The 16,766-nt window shown below is 37.3% G+C and overlaps 1 protein-coding gene across 1 annotated transcript in view; it reads right to left on the reverse strand.

Annotated features, from left to right (window-relative positions):
- TRPC3 (transient receptor potential cation channel subfamily C member 3) overlaps positions 1 to 16,766 on the reverse strand; it is a 44,293-nt gene that overhangs the window by 1,214 nt on the left and 26,313 nt on the right. The window contains exons 4-11 of the mRNA XM_005143002.3: positions 10,614 to 10,778; positions 7,984 to 8,200; positions 6,207 to 6,440; positions 5,307 to 5,571; positions 4,665 to 4,860; positions 2,683 to 2,892; positions 1,235 to 1,315; positions 195 to 270 (exon numbers count right to left, since the gene is read on the reverse strand). Of these exons, the coding sequence (XP_005143059.1) occupies positions 195 to 270; positions 1,235 to 1,315; positions 2,683 to 2,892; positions 4,665 to 4,860; positions 5,307 to 5,571; positions 6,207 to 6,440; positions 7,984 to 8,200; positions 10,614 to 10,778 (1,444 nt within the window). The remainder of the gene's footprint in view (positions 1 to 194; positions 271 to 1,234; positions 1,316 to 2,682; positions 2,893 to 4,664; positions 4,861 to 5,306; positions 5,572 to 6,206; positions 6,441 to 7,983; positions 8,201 to 10,613; positions 10,779 to 16,766) is intronic.

Here is a 16,766-nt window from a genome sequence, read left to right on the forward strand (position 1 = left end):
AAATGGGGCCCATAATATTTCTCAGCTCTTCTTTGGTCCTACTTGTCCATTTTTGTTGTCACAAGCATACTTACACTACTATCTGAGTTCTGTGCATCTTTACCTGAAACTTCCATACACCACTGTAATGCCAATTCTTACTACAATACAACAAAAATTGTCTCTGACTGCTGCAATTGCAGTCTCTTTCTTACCTTCATTTACTTCATCATTTTCTTTGTCCACTTGTGCTTTCAGAACATAACGTTTTATCAGCCTTTTCATTATTTGCTGCCAAATTGCAACAGTTAGATAATCAGATGAGCATATACAATTAAACACTATTCACTTTTCTTTCCCACCTATCTACCTCACATCTGTGTAAATGAACAAATGAACAGCCTCAGATAAAGCTGTTGCCTCATATGGGGTTTTTGGCAGCATGCTGAGATTCATCATCACAATGAAATACCTTTCTTATCTGCTTATTTACAGAGCACCACAACTTTTTGTAGGGAACAGGACAACAGGAAAATATGTCTAAACACACCTAATTTAGGCTGTAGAATAGGTCAACTCTGTTGAACTCAGTTCACATATGAAAGGACGTGTAAAATATATTTATCCTCTAAAAATAAAAATTGAGATTTTACACTATGACAATGTAATGTCAGCTTTAAAGCACTCATTAAGATTGTATCTGTATTTTTATACTGTAACTGCCAATGTTGTATGTAATAATATTGTTGAAGTGTGTTACCCTTTCCAATCTAATGTAGGTCACCTAATATGGGTTGCACAGGTAAATTACATACCTTCAACATTTTCACAAGAGCTCCTATCTACTCTTTTATTTCTGAGCTGGAAAGATGTCAGGAAGGGAATATCTGTCAGATTCCGCCTACCAGAAGGAAGCATTCCTATCTGCAGTAATGTTCAATGTCACACTTCAGATGAGAAGAAAGAAAACGAAAGTAGTGCTAATCTTTGCTAAAAGCAGTGCCTTCACATTGCTTCCTCAGAAATCAGTTTCAGATGCTTGCTTCTCACACTTTCCAATCCAGGCCATCAAAGGAAAATCTAAGTTTTGCATGGGCTAGTTTTTAAACTCTATTTTAGAGTCGCATTCCAAAGTTTGATTTCTACAGGAGGTTTTCTTTATCTAGTAAAGGCAAAATGTACCTGAAACACAAAATTCTGCTAGTACCTTCACACAGTCCTATTACTCAAAACAATGATCATTGCATGTATTTACCTGATAGCGTGTTGGCTGATTGAGAATGCTGTTGAAGCTGTGTGATTCAAAAACTCTGGAGTTCGACTGAAAAAGGTTTAACTAAGGAGAAATAAGAGAAAATTAAAACCTGTTGTGGAGTTCACAGTAAGCATTCAGCACCTTTTCTTTTTTTTCTTGGAGATGTGTTTGGTGTGTCTCCATAGTCACTATACCAGAATATTATTAAAAAAAAAAAAAAAAAAAAAACAAAAAAAACCCCCCAAAACCAAGATAGCCTTATTTGTTGGATTTGTGGGGTTTTTTTTAAAGTACTAATAATAGCTATCCTGTTCACAGCACAGCTCCAAAGCAAATGTGCTTGCACAGCTGAGGAAATAATAAATTGTGACTTGGAGGCAGGGATGAGTGACCAGAGTAAGGAGAGACTCTGAACTGTCTTTAACAAAGATCTGTTATGGATCTGCACTCATAACCCTACTTTTAACCACAAATACATGCTCAAAACTATTTCTGCTCAGCTTCAAGTGTCTTTCCAAAGCACTCTTTTCAGGAATAGTAATGCATTTCTTTAAAAAAGAAAGGTCATTGCTCAACCATTCAATGATAACAAAGCTATTAGATCCCAAACAATAAAAGGTTTTTGTAACAGCAGGGTAGAAATAGAAGGGAGAAAAAAGCTATCTTGGACGAGAGAGCTTTGTGACAGATGCAGAAGGTTTGTTACTACCAAATCAAGTACCAGACTCTCCTTTCAGATACACTAATAAGGATTAAGTAAAAAATGTGTAATCACAGGTAAAATTCAACCCCCTAATCTGCATCTGTCATTGATTTTTAGTGTCACTGCATTCCATTTATATTTGTAAAGATCATTTAGATACTCAAATTTAGAATGCCATTAACACACTGAAGATTACTACTATTGATCCCTTCCTCTTTCCTGTTGTCTTCTGTTGAGAACACAGCTTTCAACAGTGGGAAGCGAGTATCATACTGACAACACTTCATCTGTCTCCTGTCCTAGTGAAAAGTTATCTATCTCCCCTTATTCCCTCCAGTTTTGGATTGTGTTTTTTTTTGTTTTGTTTTGTTGGGTTTTTTTGTTTGGTTGGTTTTGGTTTTGTTTTTCTTTTTACCCTGAACTAAAATATCTTTGTAAGATAAGGCTGAAAACATCCTTATTCAATATTTAGGTCATTCCTTGTGTGAATTATTTGCATCTTTAAGTACTCAGTTATTTTTATTGTGTTTTTCCAGTCATTAGACCTTGTTATCCTAAGAAAATTTAAAGCTATTTTTTTGTTTAATATAGTACATTTAGGCAGTCTGCAATATAGATCTATGAATACAAATACTTGACTAATTACCATACCATCATTGGAAGCACAGATTATACCCTAGAACATAAAGAAAAGCAAAATGCTTTTTACAGATCTTCACTGCAATGAAAAGATTTCAGTACCTACCCTAGATTTGGAATTGCCCATTCCCATTTCAATATCCTTCTGTAGTCGTCTCCTTCTGCACTTAGAAAAGTTAATGATCCTCATGATGAAATAGAAAAAAGATTTGGGGCTTGGTACAAGACTGAATGGTGGAGGTAAAGTTTTTCCATCATCAAAATATGATAACCACAGTTTAGAACGAGCAAACTTCCACTCTACATCACTGTCATCCTGTGTAAAGATATAAAAACAGGTATGTGCTTTATTTTTAGGAAATGCAAAACTTTTTCCACATGACTCTTCTTTTAAATATTGACCCTTTCTGTTTTACATAAAATGTTGCTTGCTAATAAGACTTCCAGTAGATTTGCAAAAGTGCAACCACTTTATCAAGTCTATTTTAACTAAATTTCAGTTGTCTCTTTATGGCAACACTTCATTGACAATGCTGAGTTGAAGCATGTGAACCATTTAAGTAAGTGTTATTTTTGCATTGAGTGAAACCAACATACAAATTCCTTTCAATTTAAAGTGGAACTTTTGGGGTTTTTTAAAGTCTCATTTTTCTCCTTAAACTGGTCACATGAATTTGGTACTTGCATAAATGATGAAGCATTAGCCTCACGGCAGATGGCTTAAAATGGTAGTACTCATTAGCTTATTACATAAAAAGTGATTCCAGTTTACAATGGAATACAGAAAACACAAACTTTGTTGCCATACAGAAATTGTGTCAAAAATGACAAACTGATTTTGTCCTAACACATTCTTACTGAAGTACTCCAAGGCTAGACTTAGTTTATTCCAAAGGTGAAAAGTTGATTTAGTATAACTATTTTTTACTCCTGCTGAATTCACTGTTATCTCCCTGGAATCATTAAAAATATTGGAAATTACTTATCCATTTGTATACTCTGTCTTAAACAATCTTTTTTATCCTGCTAGTATGTGTGTGCACCTGCATCTAAGAGAAGGTAATACTCTAAATAATATCAGAACTCATGGTCTGAAAATCTGGCAATATAAATATACTTTAACTTCAGCAACTTAATTTTTAAAACCCAAGTATCTTCTCTACTTTAAAATTTTCTGAATTTCTTATTGGAGTTGGATGCTAAATATTAGTTGCCTCTTAAAGTGGAGATACTTTGTCATCATGATGAAATTCAAATAAACTATATGTCGTTTAGTAAGCAATGCAGCTAATAACTTTGTGTGAAATCAGAGTGTTCATTCAACTGAGTCATTTGGCAGATTTGGAGCAATACTACCACTGTGTTTTCAGGACATATAGCAAAGCTCAGTAAACACAGAACCAGGTTTTGATATCAGACATAAAGTGGAAAAAAGCACATATTACAAACAAAGCATATAACCATTGCAAAGTGTGGCTCAGTCACAATAATCTTAAAGATGTTACCTGTACCATATTTCACCTACAGAGACATATAAATAAAGTGTATTCAAGTATCACTGTTGTATACAAGTGTCTAACTCCTGCACATTTTGCTAAAAAGTATGACTGGAACTAAAAATCAGATCTCCCTTAAAGCCCACATCAAAATAGCATTTAATATGTATTCTAATGACTTGTCAAAGATCAAAGTGATCCTACATGAAGGAATCATGAAATAAGCATCCTAAGGAAACCAGAATCAATAACTCATATCTAAAATGCTATGCCCAGTAACCTTGTTTTCTACTTCACAGCAGTCTTTGTTTTAGTATTACTTTAGATTTTAAGATTTCTGGATGGGTGACATCTCCTTAGATGCATATACATGGCCCAAGATGAACTACTTAATCAGATTCTGTATGATTATGCAGCTTGCATGGGTTGTTAGGTAAAGTCAGTCCTAGGAACCTGGTATTTTTTTTCAGATTACCTCAGTAAAGGAGATAACTTCACTACTGTATAATCCAGATGCGCTCACTGAAATAATTCTTAGTAATTCTGCCTTTTCTCAACATAAAACAGAGAGAACAGTGAGAACAGAGCCCACCTCAATTTCTTGATATGAGCTGTTGATCATAGCAATCAGCATGTTGAGCAGAACTACCACCATCGTTACATTGTATATACCATAAAGAACATAACCAATGTTCTCTATGAATTTATGATCATATTTGAGGACAACAGAGGTTACTTCAGACAGGCCAAATATTGACCAAAATAATGTCTTGAAACTTTCTTCCACTCTGAAGGGAAAAAAAAGAGGAAGACACTATTAACTATCTACATAAATAAATATATGGGTTGTGTTTACAGTAAGGGATAAACAATCTCAAGTAGTTTGTCTGTGAATTGGGTTTGTAGAGCACTGAACAAAACAACAAACATGAAAAAAAAAGTTCACGGTACATTCAATTTCTCCACTATGCTCCACCAATTGGTTTCCCACAAGTCTCTGTGATTAACACAAGGCAAAATGATTTCAGAATGCAATGAAAGCTTCCATTACACAAGTAGGACAGAATTTTGTGTTCTGTGAAATAACTGATTTCCCACTGACTTCAACTATTTTTTCTTCAGTTTTATGTTAATGCTAGGAAACAGCATACGATATCTCACAGTCTTTGTTACTTTAATGAAAAACCCGAAAGTTACATATTAGCTCTTTACTTGAACAAAACTGCATACTTACGTTGTAAAGGCTGGGTTTAGTTTAGCTCCAAGGTAGTAGGAATACAGTATGAACATTCCAATCATAAATGCAAGAAATACCATAATAAAAAGGACCATAAACTTAAAGATGTCTTTAACAGTCCTTCCAAGTGAAATCTGCAGAGGCCCAAAACTCTCATTTGCAGGCAGGATATATGCGATACGAGAAAAGCTAAGAACAACAGCAATTGCATAAAGGCCTTCGGATATTATCTGAGGATCAGATGGGAGCCATTTATCTCTAGCTGGAAGATACAAAATATATGGGTAGAGTTACTCATTTATCACAATGCTGAAAATTAAGTCTTAATAGGATTTTTCCATGAGCAGGTCTGAATTTAGTTGAGACAAATATTCAAAGTCTAGCAGTTCCCTTAGTCACAAGGAATAAATCTAAGTTACATCACCTTCTACTAGTACTTGAAAAAACATGACGGTTTCTTCTGCAGTTTGCATTTTAGCCTGACATACATAACAATACACAATTCCTTACTGCTTCTCTTAAACACAACTGTTTTGTCTGAATAAGCACTATGCTAAAGAAAGAAATGTATTTGTATTTTGTTACTGATTGGAAGGTAACAGTGTGAGGTGTCCCTGCCCATTGCAGGGGGGTTGGAACTAGATGATCTTAAGGTCCTTTCCAACCCTAACTATTCTATGATTCTATGATTAATCCCACCAGATTTTCCCATTGGTAGAAGTTCAGGATATAACCTAATTCCCTTTGAGATCATGAAGATTTATGCCATTTACCTCAATGGAAGTAGGATCGCCACAAACACATGCAAACGTTGATCTTAAAGCTTCAAAATGCTTTATAGTGCATCCTACCAGTGTTTCTATGTTCAGATCTGTGTTGAAGAAAAGTTAAACTCACCATAAGTAAAATATTCTATTTCTGGAGGAAGTGTAACCTCAGAGAGGTCATTTTCCTCAATGTAGTTGTCCACATATTGTTGTGCTTTTGTGGCCTGCAGGAATGCCAGAAGCCTTGCTGTGAAAGCAGCAATGAAAATGGACAGCATCCCAAAATCCAAAACATTCCATAACTGCAAAATATATTCCCTGGGTCCTTCCAGCCATAGCTCTTTGCATTCTGACCACATCATACCTGCAACAAAAGGTGAAAAACCACATTGCAATGTTGGCCAAATAATTTTCACTTACATTCTCTGCATTCCAATTCATAAAACCAGGTGGTACCAGGGGAGCAAAAATTCACTTATTTGCAGTGTCACAGCATCATCACACACCTTGAGTAAGGCTCTCTTGGTTTCAACATGGTCGATCAAATAGCAAGTTATGAATTGATATGTGGCAATAAGGCTCAAACATCTCCACATAGGGTAGCAGAGAGCCATGACTTTGCAGTGAGAACATTATGGCCTAACTAAATAACAGTATGCTGTACTTCTAAAGGAAGAATGTTAAATATGGAAAAAGAACTCCTCTCACTTCCTTACCCTTTATGTTCATAAAACACTTCCAAATCAGAAGGATTCACTTTTACAGAGGATCTCAACTATCCAGCTACACAGATGACCAAATATAAAGGGCACAACGGCATTACTCGTTCTCCACTTGGGAGAAGAAGTTTGCCTTTCAGCCTAGCAACTGGAATTCAGTTTTGGCTCGGTAATTCAGAGGGGGTACTGCTGCCATTCCAAACATACTCACTGCAGCCACGCACTGAATTGGCTTAAGGCTGGTTGTCCCTGAGTGCCCAAGAAATTTCTCAGTGACCAGTTCCTAAAGACCACCAAAATCTCTGTCCTTGCCTCCCATCAAATAAAGAGGCTGCTCTCCAGGAATGTACACTGGGACTACCAGAAGGCAGCACACAGATATGTATCTCCCTACTCTAACATAGTTTAAGACAAAGCAGGACTTTAACCAGGCATATAGGTGATTCAAAAGACAGTGTGAGGCACCGTCATGCAGCAGCCACCTGCTACACCTACCTGTTGTCTCTGCCACAGCCTGTAGAAGCAGAGAATGCTACATTATCATGCAGCTAACTGACATTTTGCCATGTAAAGCACCTGACCTGGATGAAATGCTAGAAGACTGCATTTTCTGCCATACAGAGTTTCAAACAGGCTAACAGTTTTGTGAAGAAAAGAAGGAAAATCAAAACCAACCAACAAAAAAAAAAAAACACAAAGCAACCACACAACCTCTAATCCCCTCTTTCCCCCCAAAAAATACCAATCAACCAAACACCCTCTCAAAACTACAACAAGAGAGTAGTGGTAACTGACTCCAGCCACTTGACACTGGTAGATACTGCGATTTCTCCACATACTATGTCAGCACCAATGTCACTTAAGTGCTGATGTGCTTTCTGGCACATGCTGTTACTATTTAAGAAAGCCACTTCAATAAAGTATGATTTCTGCAACCTGCTGTCCCGTTGCAAACACCAGAATTAAAAGTGTGGCAAATCAGCAAACAAAATTTTACCCCATGCTGCAAGAGGAAGCAGCAAAGAGATGATCTGATGCTTTCACCAGTCCTAATGCACTGTTATCTGTCTTAAGGTTTATTCTAACCATGCAACAGCAGGAGCAAAGGTCTGGGAGTGGACTTTTTTATTTTACAATTTATATCTGCAGGAGAACAGCTGACATAAAAAGAAGGGGCTATATACCTACCAAGTACCCACACCATGATCAGCATTTCTGTCCAGGTGAATTGGGTAGTCTTCACCCTAAAGATCTGTTTAGGGTAATCAGTAACAGTGACATTCGGTAGTGTTGTTATACCTTCAAATCTGTCAGAAGCATTGAACACCAGTAGGCCCAGGAAAATAATGAAGGATGCTGCATGTGCCACAAATTTCATAAATGGGCTTCGAAGAATTCTTCCAAGCTGCAAAGGCAGAACAAAAATTTTCTCAAAGGACAAACTCTTTCATCAGACATTCCAGAATTGTAAATGGGCACTCAAAGCTCAGGACAGTCTGAAACCTCATTTTTAAAGGATACGGAACTGTGATGCTTTACCATTTCAGACAAAAGTCTCCCAAAGACAACCTCATGGAGTACATTGTCTCTTTAGGAGAATATATGTTCAGAGATCTAAGTGCCAAATAAATAACTCATGTCTACTGGAACTAATGACTGTTCCCTCACAATGGACTAAGAAGAGTAAGATCAGAAATACTACTATTTTCACATAAAATCAGCTTATTTCATTCATATCTGCACCTGGGAGAAGTACAAAACAGCAACAGCAGAGGCAGTCTGTCTGCATCAGAAGAGAGGACCATCTGCCTCCAAAAGACCAGACTGGAAAGAGCAATAGGCCTGTCACTGTATGAAAAAGTCTGTGATCCCATCCGTACTAGCCTGCAAGCCAGCATTAAAAGTGCCACGCTATAAACCCAGTTTTCTGGGGGCAATACTGTCAGTATCCTTTATTTAGGCAGTGAAGTTCTCATATGGCCTGTGCTGCTGCAACTCCCCACCACATACTCAAAAAACCACAGGTATTGGTGAGGCTGCACCACAGACAGCCATTTGTGCACTGGCTGAAGCACAGAGGTGGAACTGAGATTGCCTAACTACCTTCTTTGGAGGAATCTTAGGGGAATGCACCTGTCCTTCCCAGCCTACTTCCTGCTGGGAGGAGCAGTAGCTTTGAAATGCACCCCCTTCCTGTGGTCTGAGCAGGACAATGCTCATCCTATCTCTGCACAAAGTGTGGCAAGGTGGATACTAGACACACTTCATCTCAGCTGCTGCACACCTCTTAAGGTCCCAGGTCTCCTGTCTCCTTCACTACAACAAATAATATACCGCTCTGTACATAATGTCCAACCTTTATTGATGCTAACATACAGTTATAATGTGATAAACTATCACATAAATCACCAATATTATGCAACATTCCAAAATTTCCCATGAAGAGCTGCTAAATACAATCAGCAGTATTGTATAAGAATTAAAACCAATTTCAGCAGATGGGGAACTTCCTCATTTCAAGGAATGTTTTTTCTGAAACTGGGATCAGCTACCATGAACTACGCAGAGTAGCATACACTAAACTGCACTTACCTGTGCAAACCATCTCAGTTTCCCTTCCTGCTCCTGACCTTTAGAAAGTACTTTGAAATGACAGTATCAAATTGCTGATAGGGATGTACAGTACTTTTATTTGACATGCACACTAGGAAAAATGTCAGGTGTTTCTGGTACTGAGAATTAAAGCTCAAGGACAAATGTCACTTTCCTATATTAGACACCAGCTAAAAATATATTAATATGTTTCTGTGATATGGAGCTGTGAATGAGGAATATCTTTACTACAGATGTTGACAGTGACATTTCAGATAATGAGAGTAACAATTATACTGTTTTCATAAATGCTTATCTTTAAAGTAAACAAATATTTAACCTACAGAAAATGACAGGTTCCCTTGAAATATGCAGTCAATCAGCAAAATCTTATTCTTTTGAGGTGAATTACAAGAGCAAAATACAAATGAGCAAAACTCACATTTAACTTATTAAGGAAATAAAATTTAAAAACCACATTCAGGACAAAGCAAATTTATTTAAATTTTTGAAAACAGTAATGTAACAGAGAAATTGTCCTTCTTCTGATTTACCAGATATCTATCAATGTGCTTCATTTGCAGACAACTCACATGCTATAGTCTACAAGTATTTCAAAGAAACTGCTGTTATTTTCATTGTGACATCACCAGGAAAGCTGGAAGCACCCATGTATTTTCATAATGAGGCAACAATTTACAGTTATGCTCTTTTACGAATACACTCTACTACATGGTTGAAATACTGTGTTTAATTTCATTTCTGCTCACCTGGTAAACAGATCTATAGCAGGAATAACAAGTATTTTACTTAGGATTCAGTTCTGCATCAGCAAAGTCAACAGATGCGCTGGTAATGGCCTATATTGGAACAGCATCAGATCTTAAGATGCCGTCAGAGGAGACCTAATACAGAATCTGAGTGGTGAGTTTCAAAAAACCCATGTTACTAATACAAATACATAGTAGAGATTGTGAAGTAAGCATGATTTCATTTAAACTTAATGACAATGTATTTTCATGCTTTATCACCATGGTCCTCTCTTTACGGTGCAAACAAAACAAATAGCATTTTTTGACTCAAGACTAAAGATTACTAAAAATACCATTAATTAGTTAAAACTCGTAAGCAGCAGAACTGGAGGTACAATATTGCATTTTGAATGCCAGAAATTGAAGACCAGCTTCCAGAATAGTACAAGACACATAATTTATAAAATTCAGTACCCTGCTACACGGTGCAATCCAATAACCAATAGCTAGAAATGGAAGGCCCAACGCCACAACCAGCACAACCAGACACTTGATAGCTATGGTCTGCTCCCGTAATCCTGAGAGATTTTCATACCAGATAGTCAGTAGCTGTTGCTGGCAGTTTGGATGGGCTACAAACTGTAAAGAAGAAGAAAGAAAACCAAGACATATAATTATTTGTAAGAAGAATTATGTAACTGCTACATACATGATTAATTTAAATACCTGGTGTTAACTTAGACCTTAAAAACATGTTATTTTCTCCTTTCATTTAAATTAAAGGTTAATAAATAAAGAAGAAACTGCAGAGCTGATTTAAAACAGCACTTTGGGGACAAGGCTGCACATGTTGGACAGCAATCATTGATAGAAGCCTCTTAATGCATTATTAGAACAACTTCACATATCCAGCTGGATCCTGTCAGAGTTGAATCTCAGTCTTAACTTTCAAAAATTTCTTAGCAAATCAGGCTGATGCAAGGTACGTGCAGAATTTCTGTGGAGACCGAAAATTTCAACCTGATCAGAATCAACCATTTCATTCATCCCAATCTTTCATGAATTCTTCCTTAAGTGTCCCAAAATTGAACAAGAGCAGAGAGATTGAATCATTAAGATATCAAACTGGCACATATTAAAGATGTAGCAGCCACTTAAAAAAAAAAACAACAATCAACTTCCATCTTTCTTCTATGCAGCAGATATGTGCAAGTGTTATTTTCCTAGCTTCAGTAAGATTTTAGTATGTTCACAGGGAAAGGGAATGATTCCAAAATTAATTACAGACTGATAAAACAAGCTGCTGCCAACAACTGCATTTGCTTAGATACGCTTTAACTTTCATTTTACCAAAATCACTTTTGGTTGAATTTGGTGAAGTGTGAGCATGTATCGATTGCTCTATTTCTTTAGGATGTCCACTTTTGGCAACATGGACAGAGAAGACTGTGCTACCACCACATCACCATCATGTTGTGTAACCAGGAGTGTGAAGCCCACGTGTACTCCCTATGTTCTTTGCCCATCATACTTACATTTCTGGTTAAGTCCATTTCTGAAGTATTATCATACTTACTATCATTGTCACTATTATACCATTGTCCTGTGAGACATCACGAGAGCACTTGGAACAATCAATTAAGCGCAAGGGTAACAGCCTAGTTATTATGGCAGTCTGAAGAAAACTGGTAATGTAGTTGTCAGAATAGCTGACAATAACTAGTAAATCAGAGTAAAGAATGCTAGGCAGTTTCACAAAAAATGTTTTAAAAATAATTCTGATAACTTTGATGATCCTTGTTGGATTAAGAGTGAGATTTGATCTGAGTTTCTTACACTTAAAAAGTGTAAACCTTAGATATCCATTTTATCATCCTTTGTACTCTGTTGAGATCATAATGTACTATATACACTGTTGTTAGCCAGGTCTTGTCTGTAAAACTCCATTTATGTGCCAAATCCCATTAAAAAGAGCATTCAGTAGTACAACAGAGCAGATTTCATTTAAAAAGCAAAATTAAATCATTGGCAATGAAAACAGGCAACCTTTAACTCTCAAGAGAAAGAATCTGAAGCTGTTGCACAAACTTTAAAAAGGGAAGAAACTTTTGTATTTTAACCTATTTTGCCCTAAATGGTAAGTCCAGAAGTATTTTGGTGTGCTGTTCATGACCAGTTAGATCATATATTAATTCAGTTTGTACCTATAGTGGAATGGCCAACAAAAATACATTAAAAGATTTTTAATTAAAAAAAAATATCAACCTGAACTGTTTGCATTCTTTTTATTAGTCTGTCACGTTTGAAGCCGCCAACCTGGCCCACTGGAAAAAGAGACTGGATTTTGTGTACTTCTGCATGCTGACTATGCACCCGGTCTCTTCTTTTGCTGAAATAGATCTCAATCTCAACACAGGACATCAAGGGACAAAGCAGGTTACTGTGAACAAAGTCAGGAATGAAAGTAAACAACTATTTCAAATTGCAAAGACATTTTTTAAAACCAGACTTAAAACTGTAGGGAAGAGGAAAGAGAAGAAACACCCACATCATTGCTCCTGTTACCAGAAGCAATAGGAAGAAACAGCAAATGAGCTTTAAGGGAGCTTGCCTAGGCACATAAATCAGCCCTCAGGCCCTCTTGCATATCTCATCCAAGGCTGTGTGCTGGTTTATTCCTCCTGGTCTATCAATATTTTGATCTGACAGCAAGAGGAGATCTGCCTGTGCTATAATTTTCCCCAGAAAATGGAGGAGTTAGTGAATAAGATGCCAGTGGATATGGCAAGATATCTGGCACTAAGTCTAACAGCTCTTGAGAACATCTTAGCAACTTATTTAACTGTTGGCAACTGCACAACACACACCACTTCCAAGCCCTCAGAGAAATTTGTGTCACTTCTTTCATCCACAAAAGTGCTGAAAATCATCCTTCTCTTCAGCTCACTGAAATACTTGAATTTATGATTATACTATCCTTATTTTCAGCAATTGCAACCTCCCCTAGCTGTTTCCCTGCCTTGTGTATCTGTCTCTCCCCCCAACTTCATCTCCTCCAAAGACAGGAGGTTCACATCATATTTCACCTATGAATCACATCATCCTACAACCTTGTTCCTTCTGCATTTCTCTTCTCTCATCCTACTTTCCATAGTTTCTTACTTACATATGTTGAAATCATTATCACATTTATTTAATATTTTAGGATCCAATCCAAACCCCAGTGAACAGCAAGGACGCAGAAGGACAGTATCTTGTCACTAAAAAGCTCTAATTCTTAATTAAGCTGCCTTTCTTGGCATAACTGACTATAACACTTTACATTTCATGACCATAAACCAAGTCATCAGTATGTAAATATTTTTATGTATGACTAAGTGATCATAATGTTATTTATTCTTAACGTCCTAATGACTAAGTTCAGACCTAGCAGAAACAGATCCTGGCATACTTTGATACACAAACATACAATGTAGAAAAGGAATTTTGAATCTTCTTTGTTATCTATTGATTCAAAACCTCAATATTTGAAAATTAAATTCAGTGATTTTGCTCAAACTCACTTGGAAATTCCATTCTGATTTTTATTTTGGCAAGAAATAAAGAACTTGGCAGTGTCACCACTTCTCTGTAATTTGGTTGACAATCTAAGGACAGAGTTAAAATACGATACTAAAAGCACTACTGCGGCAGCAATTTAGCATACCGCATGAGACTACTTGTTCTAACAAGCTTTTTTTTTGGGGGGGAGGGGTGGTGGTATGGTCTGGGAGAAGGAGAGGAAGGAGGAAAGAGGAGTATTGTGTTTTTTTGTTGGTTTGCTTGTTGGGTTTTTGTTTTGTTTTGGTTGGTTTTTTTTTTTGCCACTCCCTTCCTCCCCCCCCATTTATTAATTCACTTAGTCATTCACTATTGGGACTGCAGTTTCAGTCTGAACCTTAGCTTCAAAATTATATCCTGCTTACAAGGTGGGCTACACTTTAATGCAGTGCCTAAGATAGTAAGTGCAAGAGTCTCATTACTAATGGAATTAAAAACTCCCACTTCCCTAGCAGTGAACTTGTGAGCACACTTGCTTACTCGTCATTTGTTTCTTCCTCTGTCTTCTCCCTCTGAAAAGTGCATATGGCTCATTAACCATTTCATGGACCTGTAGTTCTGTTTGGCTGTGCTGCCTGTAACAGAAAACTGACCTTAATGTAGCTGACCCAGAAACCCAGGTAGAAACACTGAAAGGTAAGAAACATAAGCCACATCCTTGTCTGCTTCCTACAGTTATAGGGTTGAAAACATTCTGAGTGGAGTTCCCACATGTGAACCTGTTCTGCAGTCAGAATATCGCTAGAATGTGCCACAGTTGTAACGGAGCTGAGCCCCAGCATCAAAGGACCACCATGGCAGAGACATTTCCTGGCTCAGTCCTTGCCATGCCCTCTCTAATGGCCTGTGAGCGACTGAGCTGAAATCAGACTCCATGTTCATTGTCTCAAAGGTTGGTCTGAGAAGTGGAGATGGAATTCCTCCTATCTTTTGTTCAGAGATGGGTGGGAGGAGTTGAGATTAGACTCCAATATCCATTGCCTGGGAGAAGGGTGTGACGAATTGAACTGAGACTCCACCACCCATTGCCTGAGGGATGAGTGGGAAAGAGTTAAGACTCTTCCATCCATTAACTAGAGAATTGATGTGAGGAACTGCTACCCATTATCCCAAGAATTGCTGCAGGCACATGTGTACAGACACATGCAGTTGAAGAGCTGGCTGCAAGAGCAGGGAAACTGGTCAACCAGGAATGTGTAACACATGACACAAAGAATAGAGGTACTTCACCCAACTCCTTCTAAAAGGGGGAAAAGGTAATCACCAAGAGAGATATCACCAGGGAGCCACTGCCATGAGGACGACTCCAGAAGGACACCTCTCTGAGGACACTTTCCTCTGACTAGTACGGACCATGAGGGACACCCTCCATGAGACATCACCATGATGGCAACTTCACACTCCACGGGATACCTTCAAAGGAATTACTCCAGAAGCACTCCTCCACAAGGACACCCACCTCTGATGGACTCTTGAGGGACATTTCTCCAATACTGACTATGAATTCTGAAGAACTCCCATCACCTATGATGATGACAACGGATCCTCAGGACACTGCTGGATCCACGGTGGTGACTCTCTCTCTCTCTCTCTGCACCCTGAATCCTTGCTTCATTTTCTGCCTTTTTTCCAATCTGTCCTATCACTATCCCCTTTATTACAATAATTCCCCCTTTTTGGGATAATCGTCCTTTCCTAATAAACCAACTGATCGATTACAGTACTTGACCTTGTTAGTGTCTTAATTTCACTCTTTGGATCATGAACTGAAATCGAATCTGGCACTGGGGTTTTCTCCAATTGGACCCTGACATGGCCATTTATAGGGAACAGCATATGTATGAATATGGTAACAACTGTGCATCATCTATTTATCTTTTTGCACCAAGATCATTAGTCTTGTAGGTTCTGAATTGTGTTTGTCACAAATTGGAGCCAAAACCTTAAGTTTATATAAAAATACTGAATCTCTTGCAAGATGAGAGAACAAGTTTGTTATATGGAATTATCATTTCTTTCTTTCTTTTTTTTTTTTTACTACACAGATTATTGTTACTCTTAACAGACTTGTGTGATCCTTTGCTCAGCAATGGATTCCATCAGTGACCACGACCTCTTAGAAGAAAATCACAGTCTTCAGAAAGAACGCAGAGACATAAGTCTCTGCAAGGGTTTAGTACATATTAAAATGCAACAGCATAAAGAATTCATGTGTTATTTAGGTATGATAACATGCTCATACACTTTGATTCTCTCCCTGTTTTATAATTTTTAATTAATTTAATACTTGTATATATTTACCTTGAATTTTGGTAATTAATATGCACTTATCTGCTGTAAGCCAATTCTATATTGGAAACAGTGATTTGCTGTTTAGGATATGCATTCACGATCTTTGTTAACCATCTGTTGGGAACATAATAAACATCAGTATGTCACAGTTGTTCTGGCAGATTGCTTTCAATGCATTTTATATGGCAGATTGACACAATAGGTGGCCACAGAAGGCAGTGTTAATTGTTCTGAGAGACACATCTTGTAGAGATGATGAACCTAATGGCTGTTAAGAATGGAAACAATGCTAACTGTAAGCAAGTAGCTGAAAATAATGTATAGGCATTGCTGTATTTCTAGAGTCCTCCTACAGTACAACACAGTGTTAACTATTTTCTGTGCTAGAGTAGTGGGATCTTAAAGAGAAAAACGTGCTGATATATTGGGAATTTCTACAGTAAATGGGTACATCCAATGTGTGATACACAGCTACACTTTTCAACACATAACATTCATTCACAAGATAACAGTTCATTAAAAATTACTTTGAGAGGCATTAACCAAAACCACATTGTACTTTACAAAACACTGATGAATACAGGTGCAATGATGAAGAACTGAAATCAATTAATTAACTACAAATTGATTAGCCACAAGTATCTTCCATACCTTTCCAGGACTAAATTTTAAGATATGTCTTAAAGAAACACACATGGTAGATCATGTAGAATTTCTCACTACAAACCACACAGT

The sequence above is a fragment of the Melopsittacus undulatus genome, chromosome 5 (assembly GCF_012275295.1).
Source record: "Melopsittacus undulatus isolate bMelUnd1 chromosome 5, bMelUnd1.mat.Z, whole genome shotgun sequence".
NCBI lineage: Eukaryota > Metazoa > Chordata > Aves > Psittaciformes > Psittaculidae > Melopsittacus > Melopsittacus undulatus.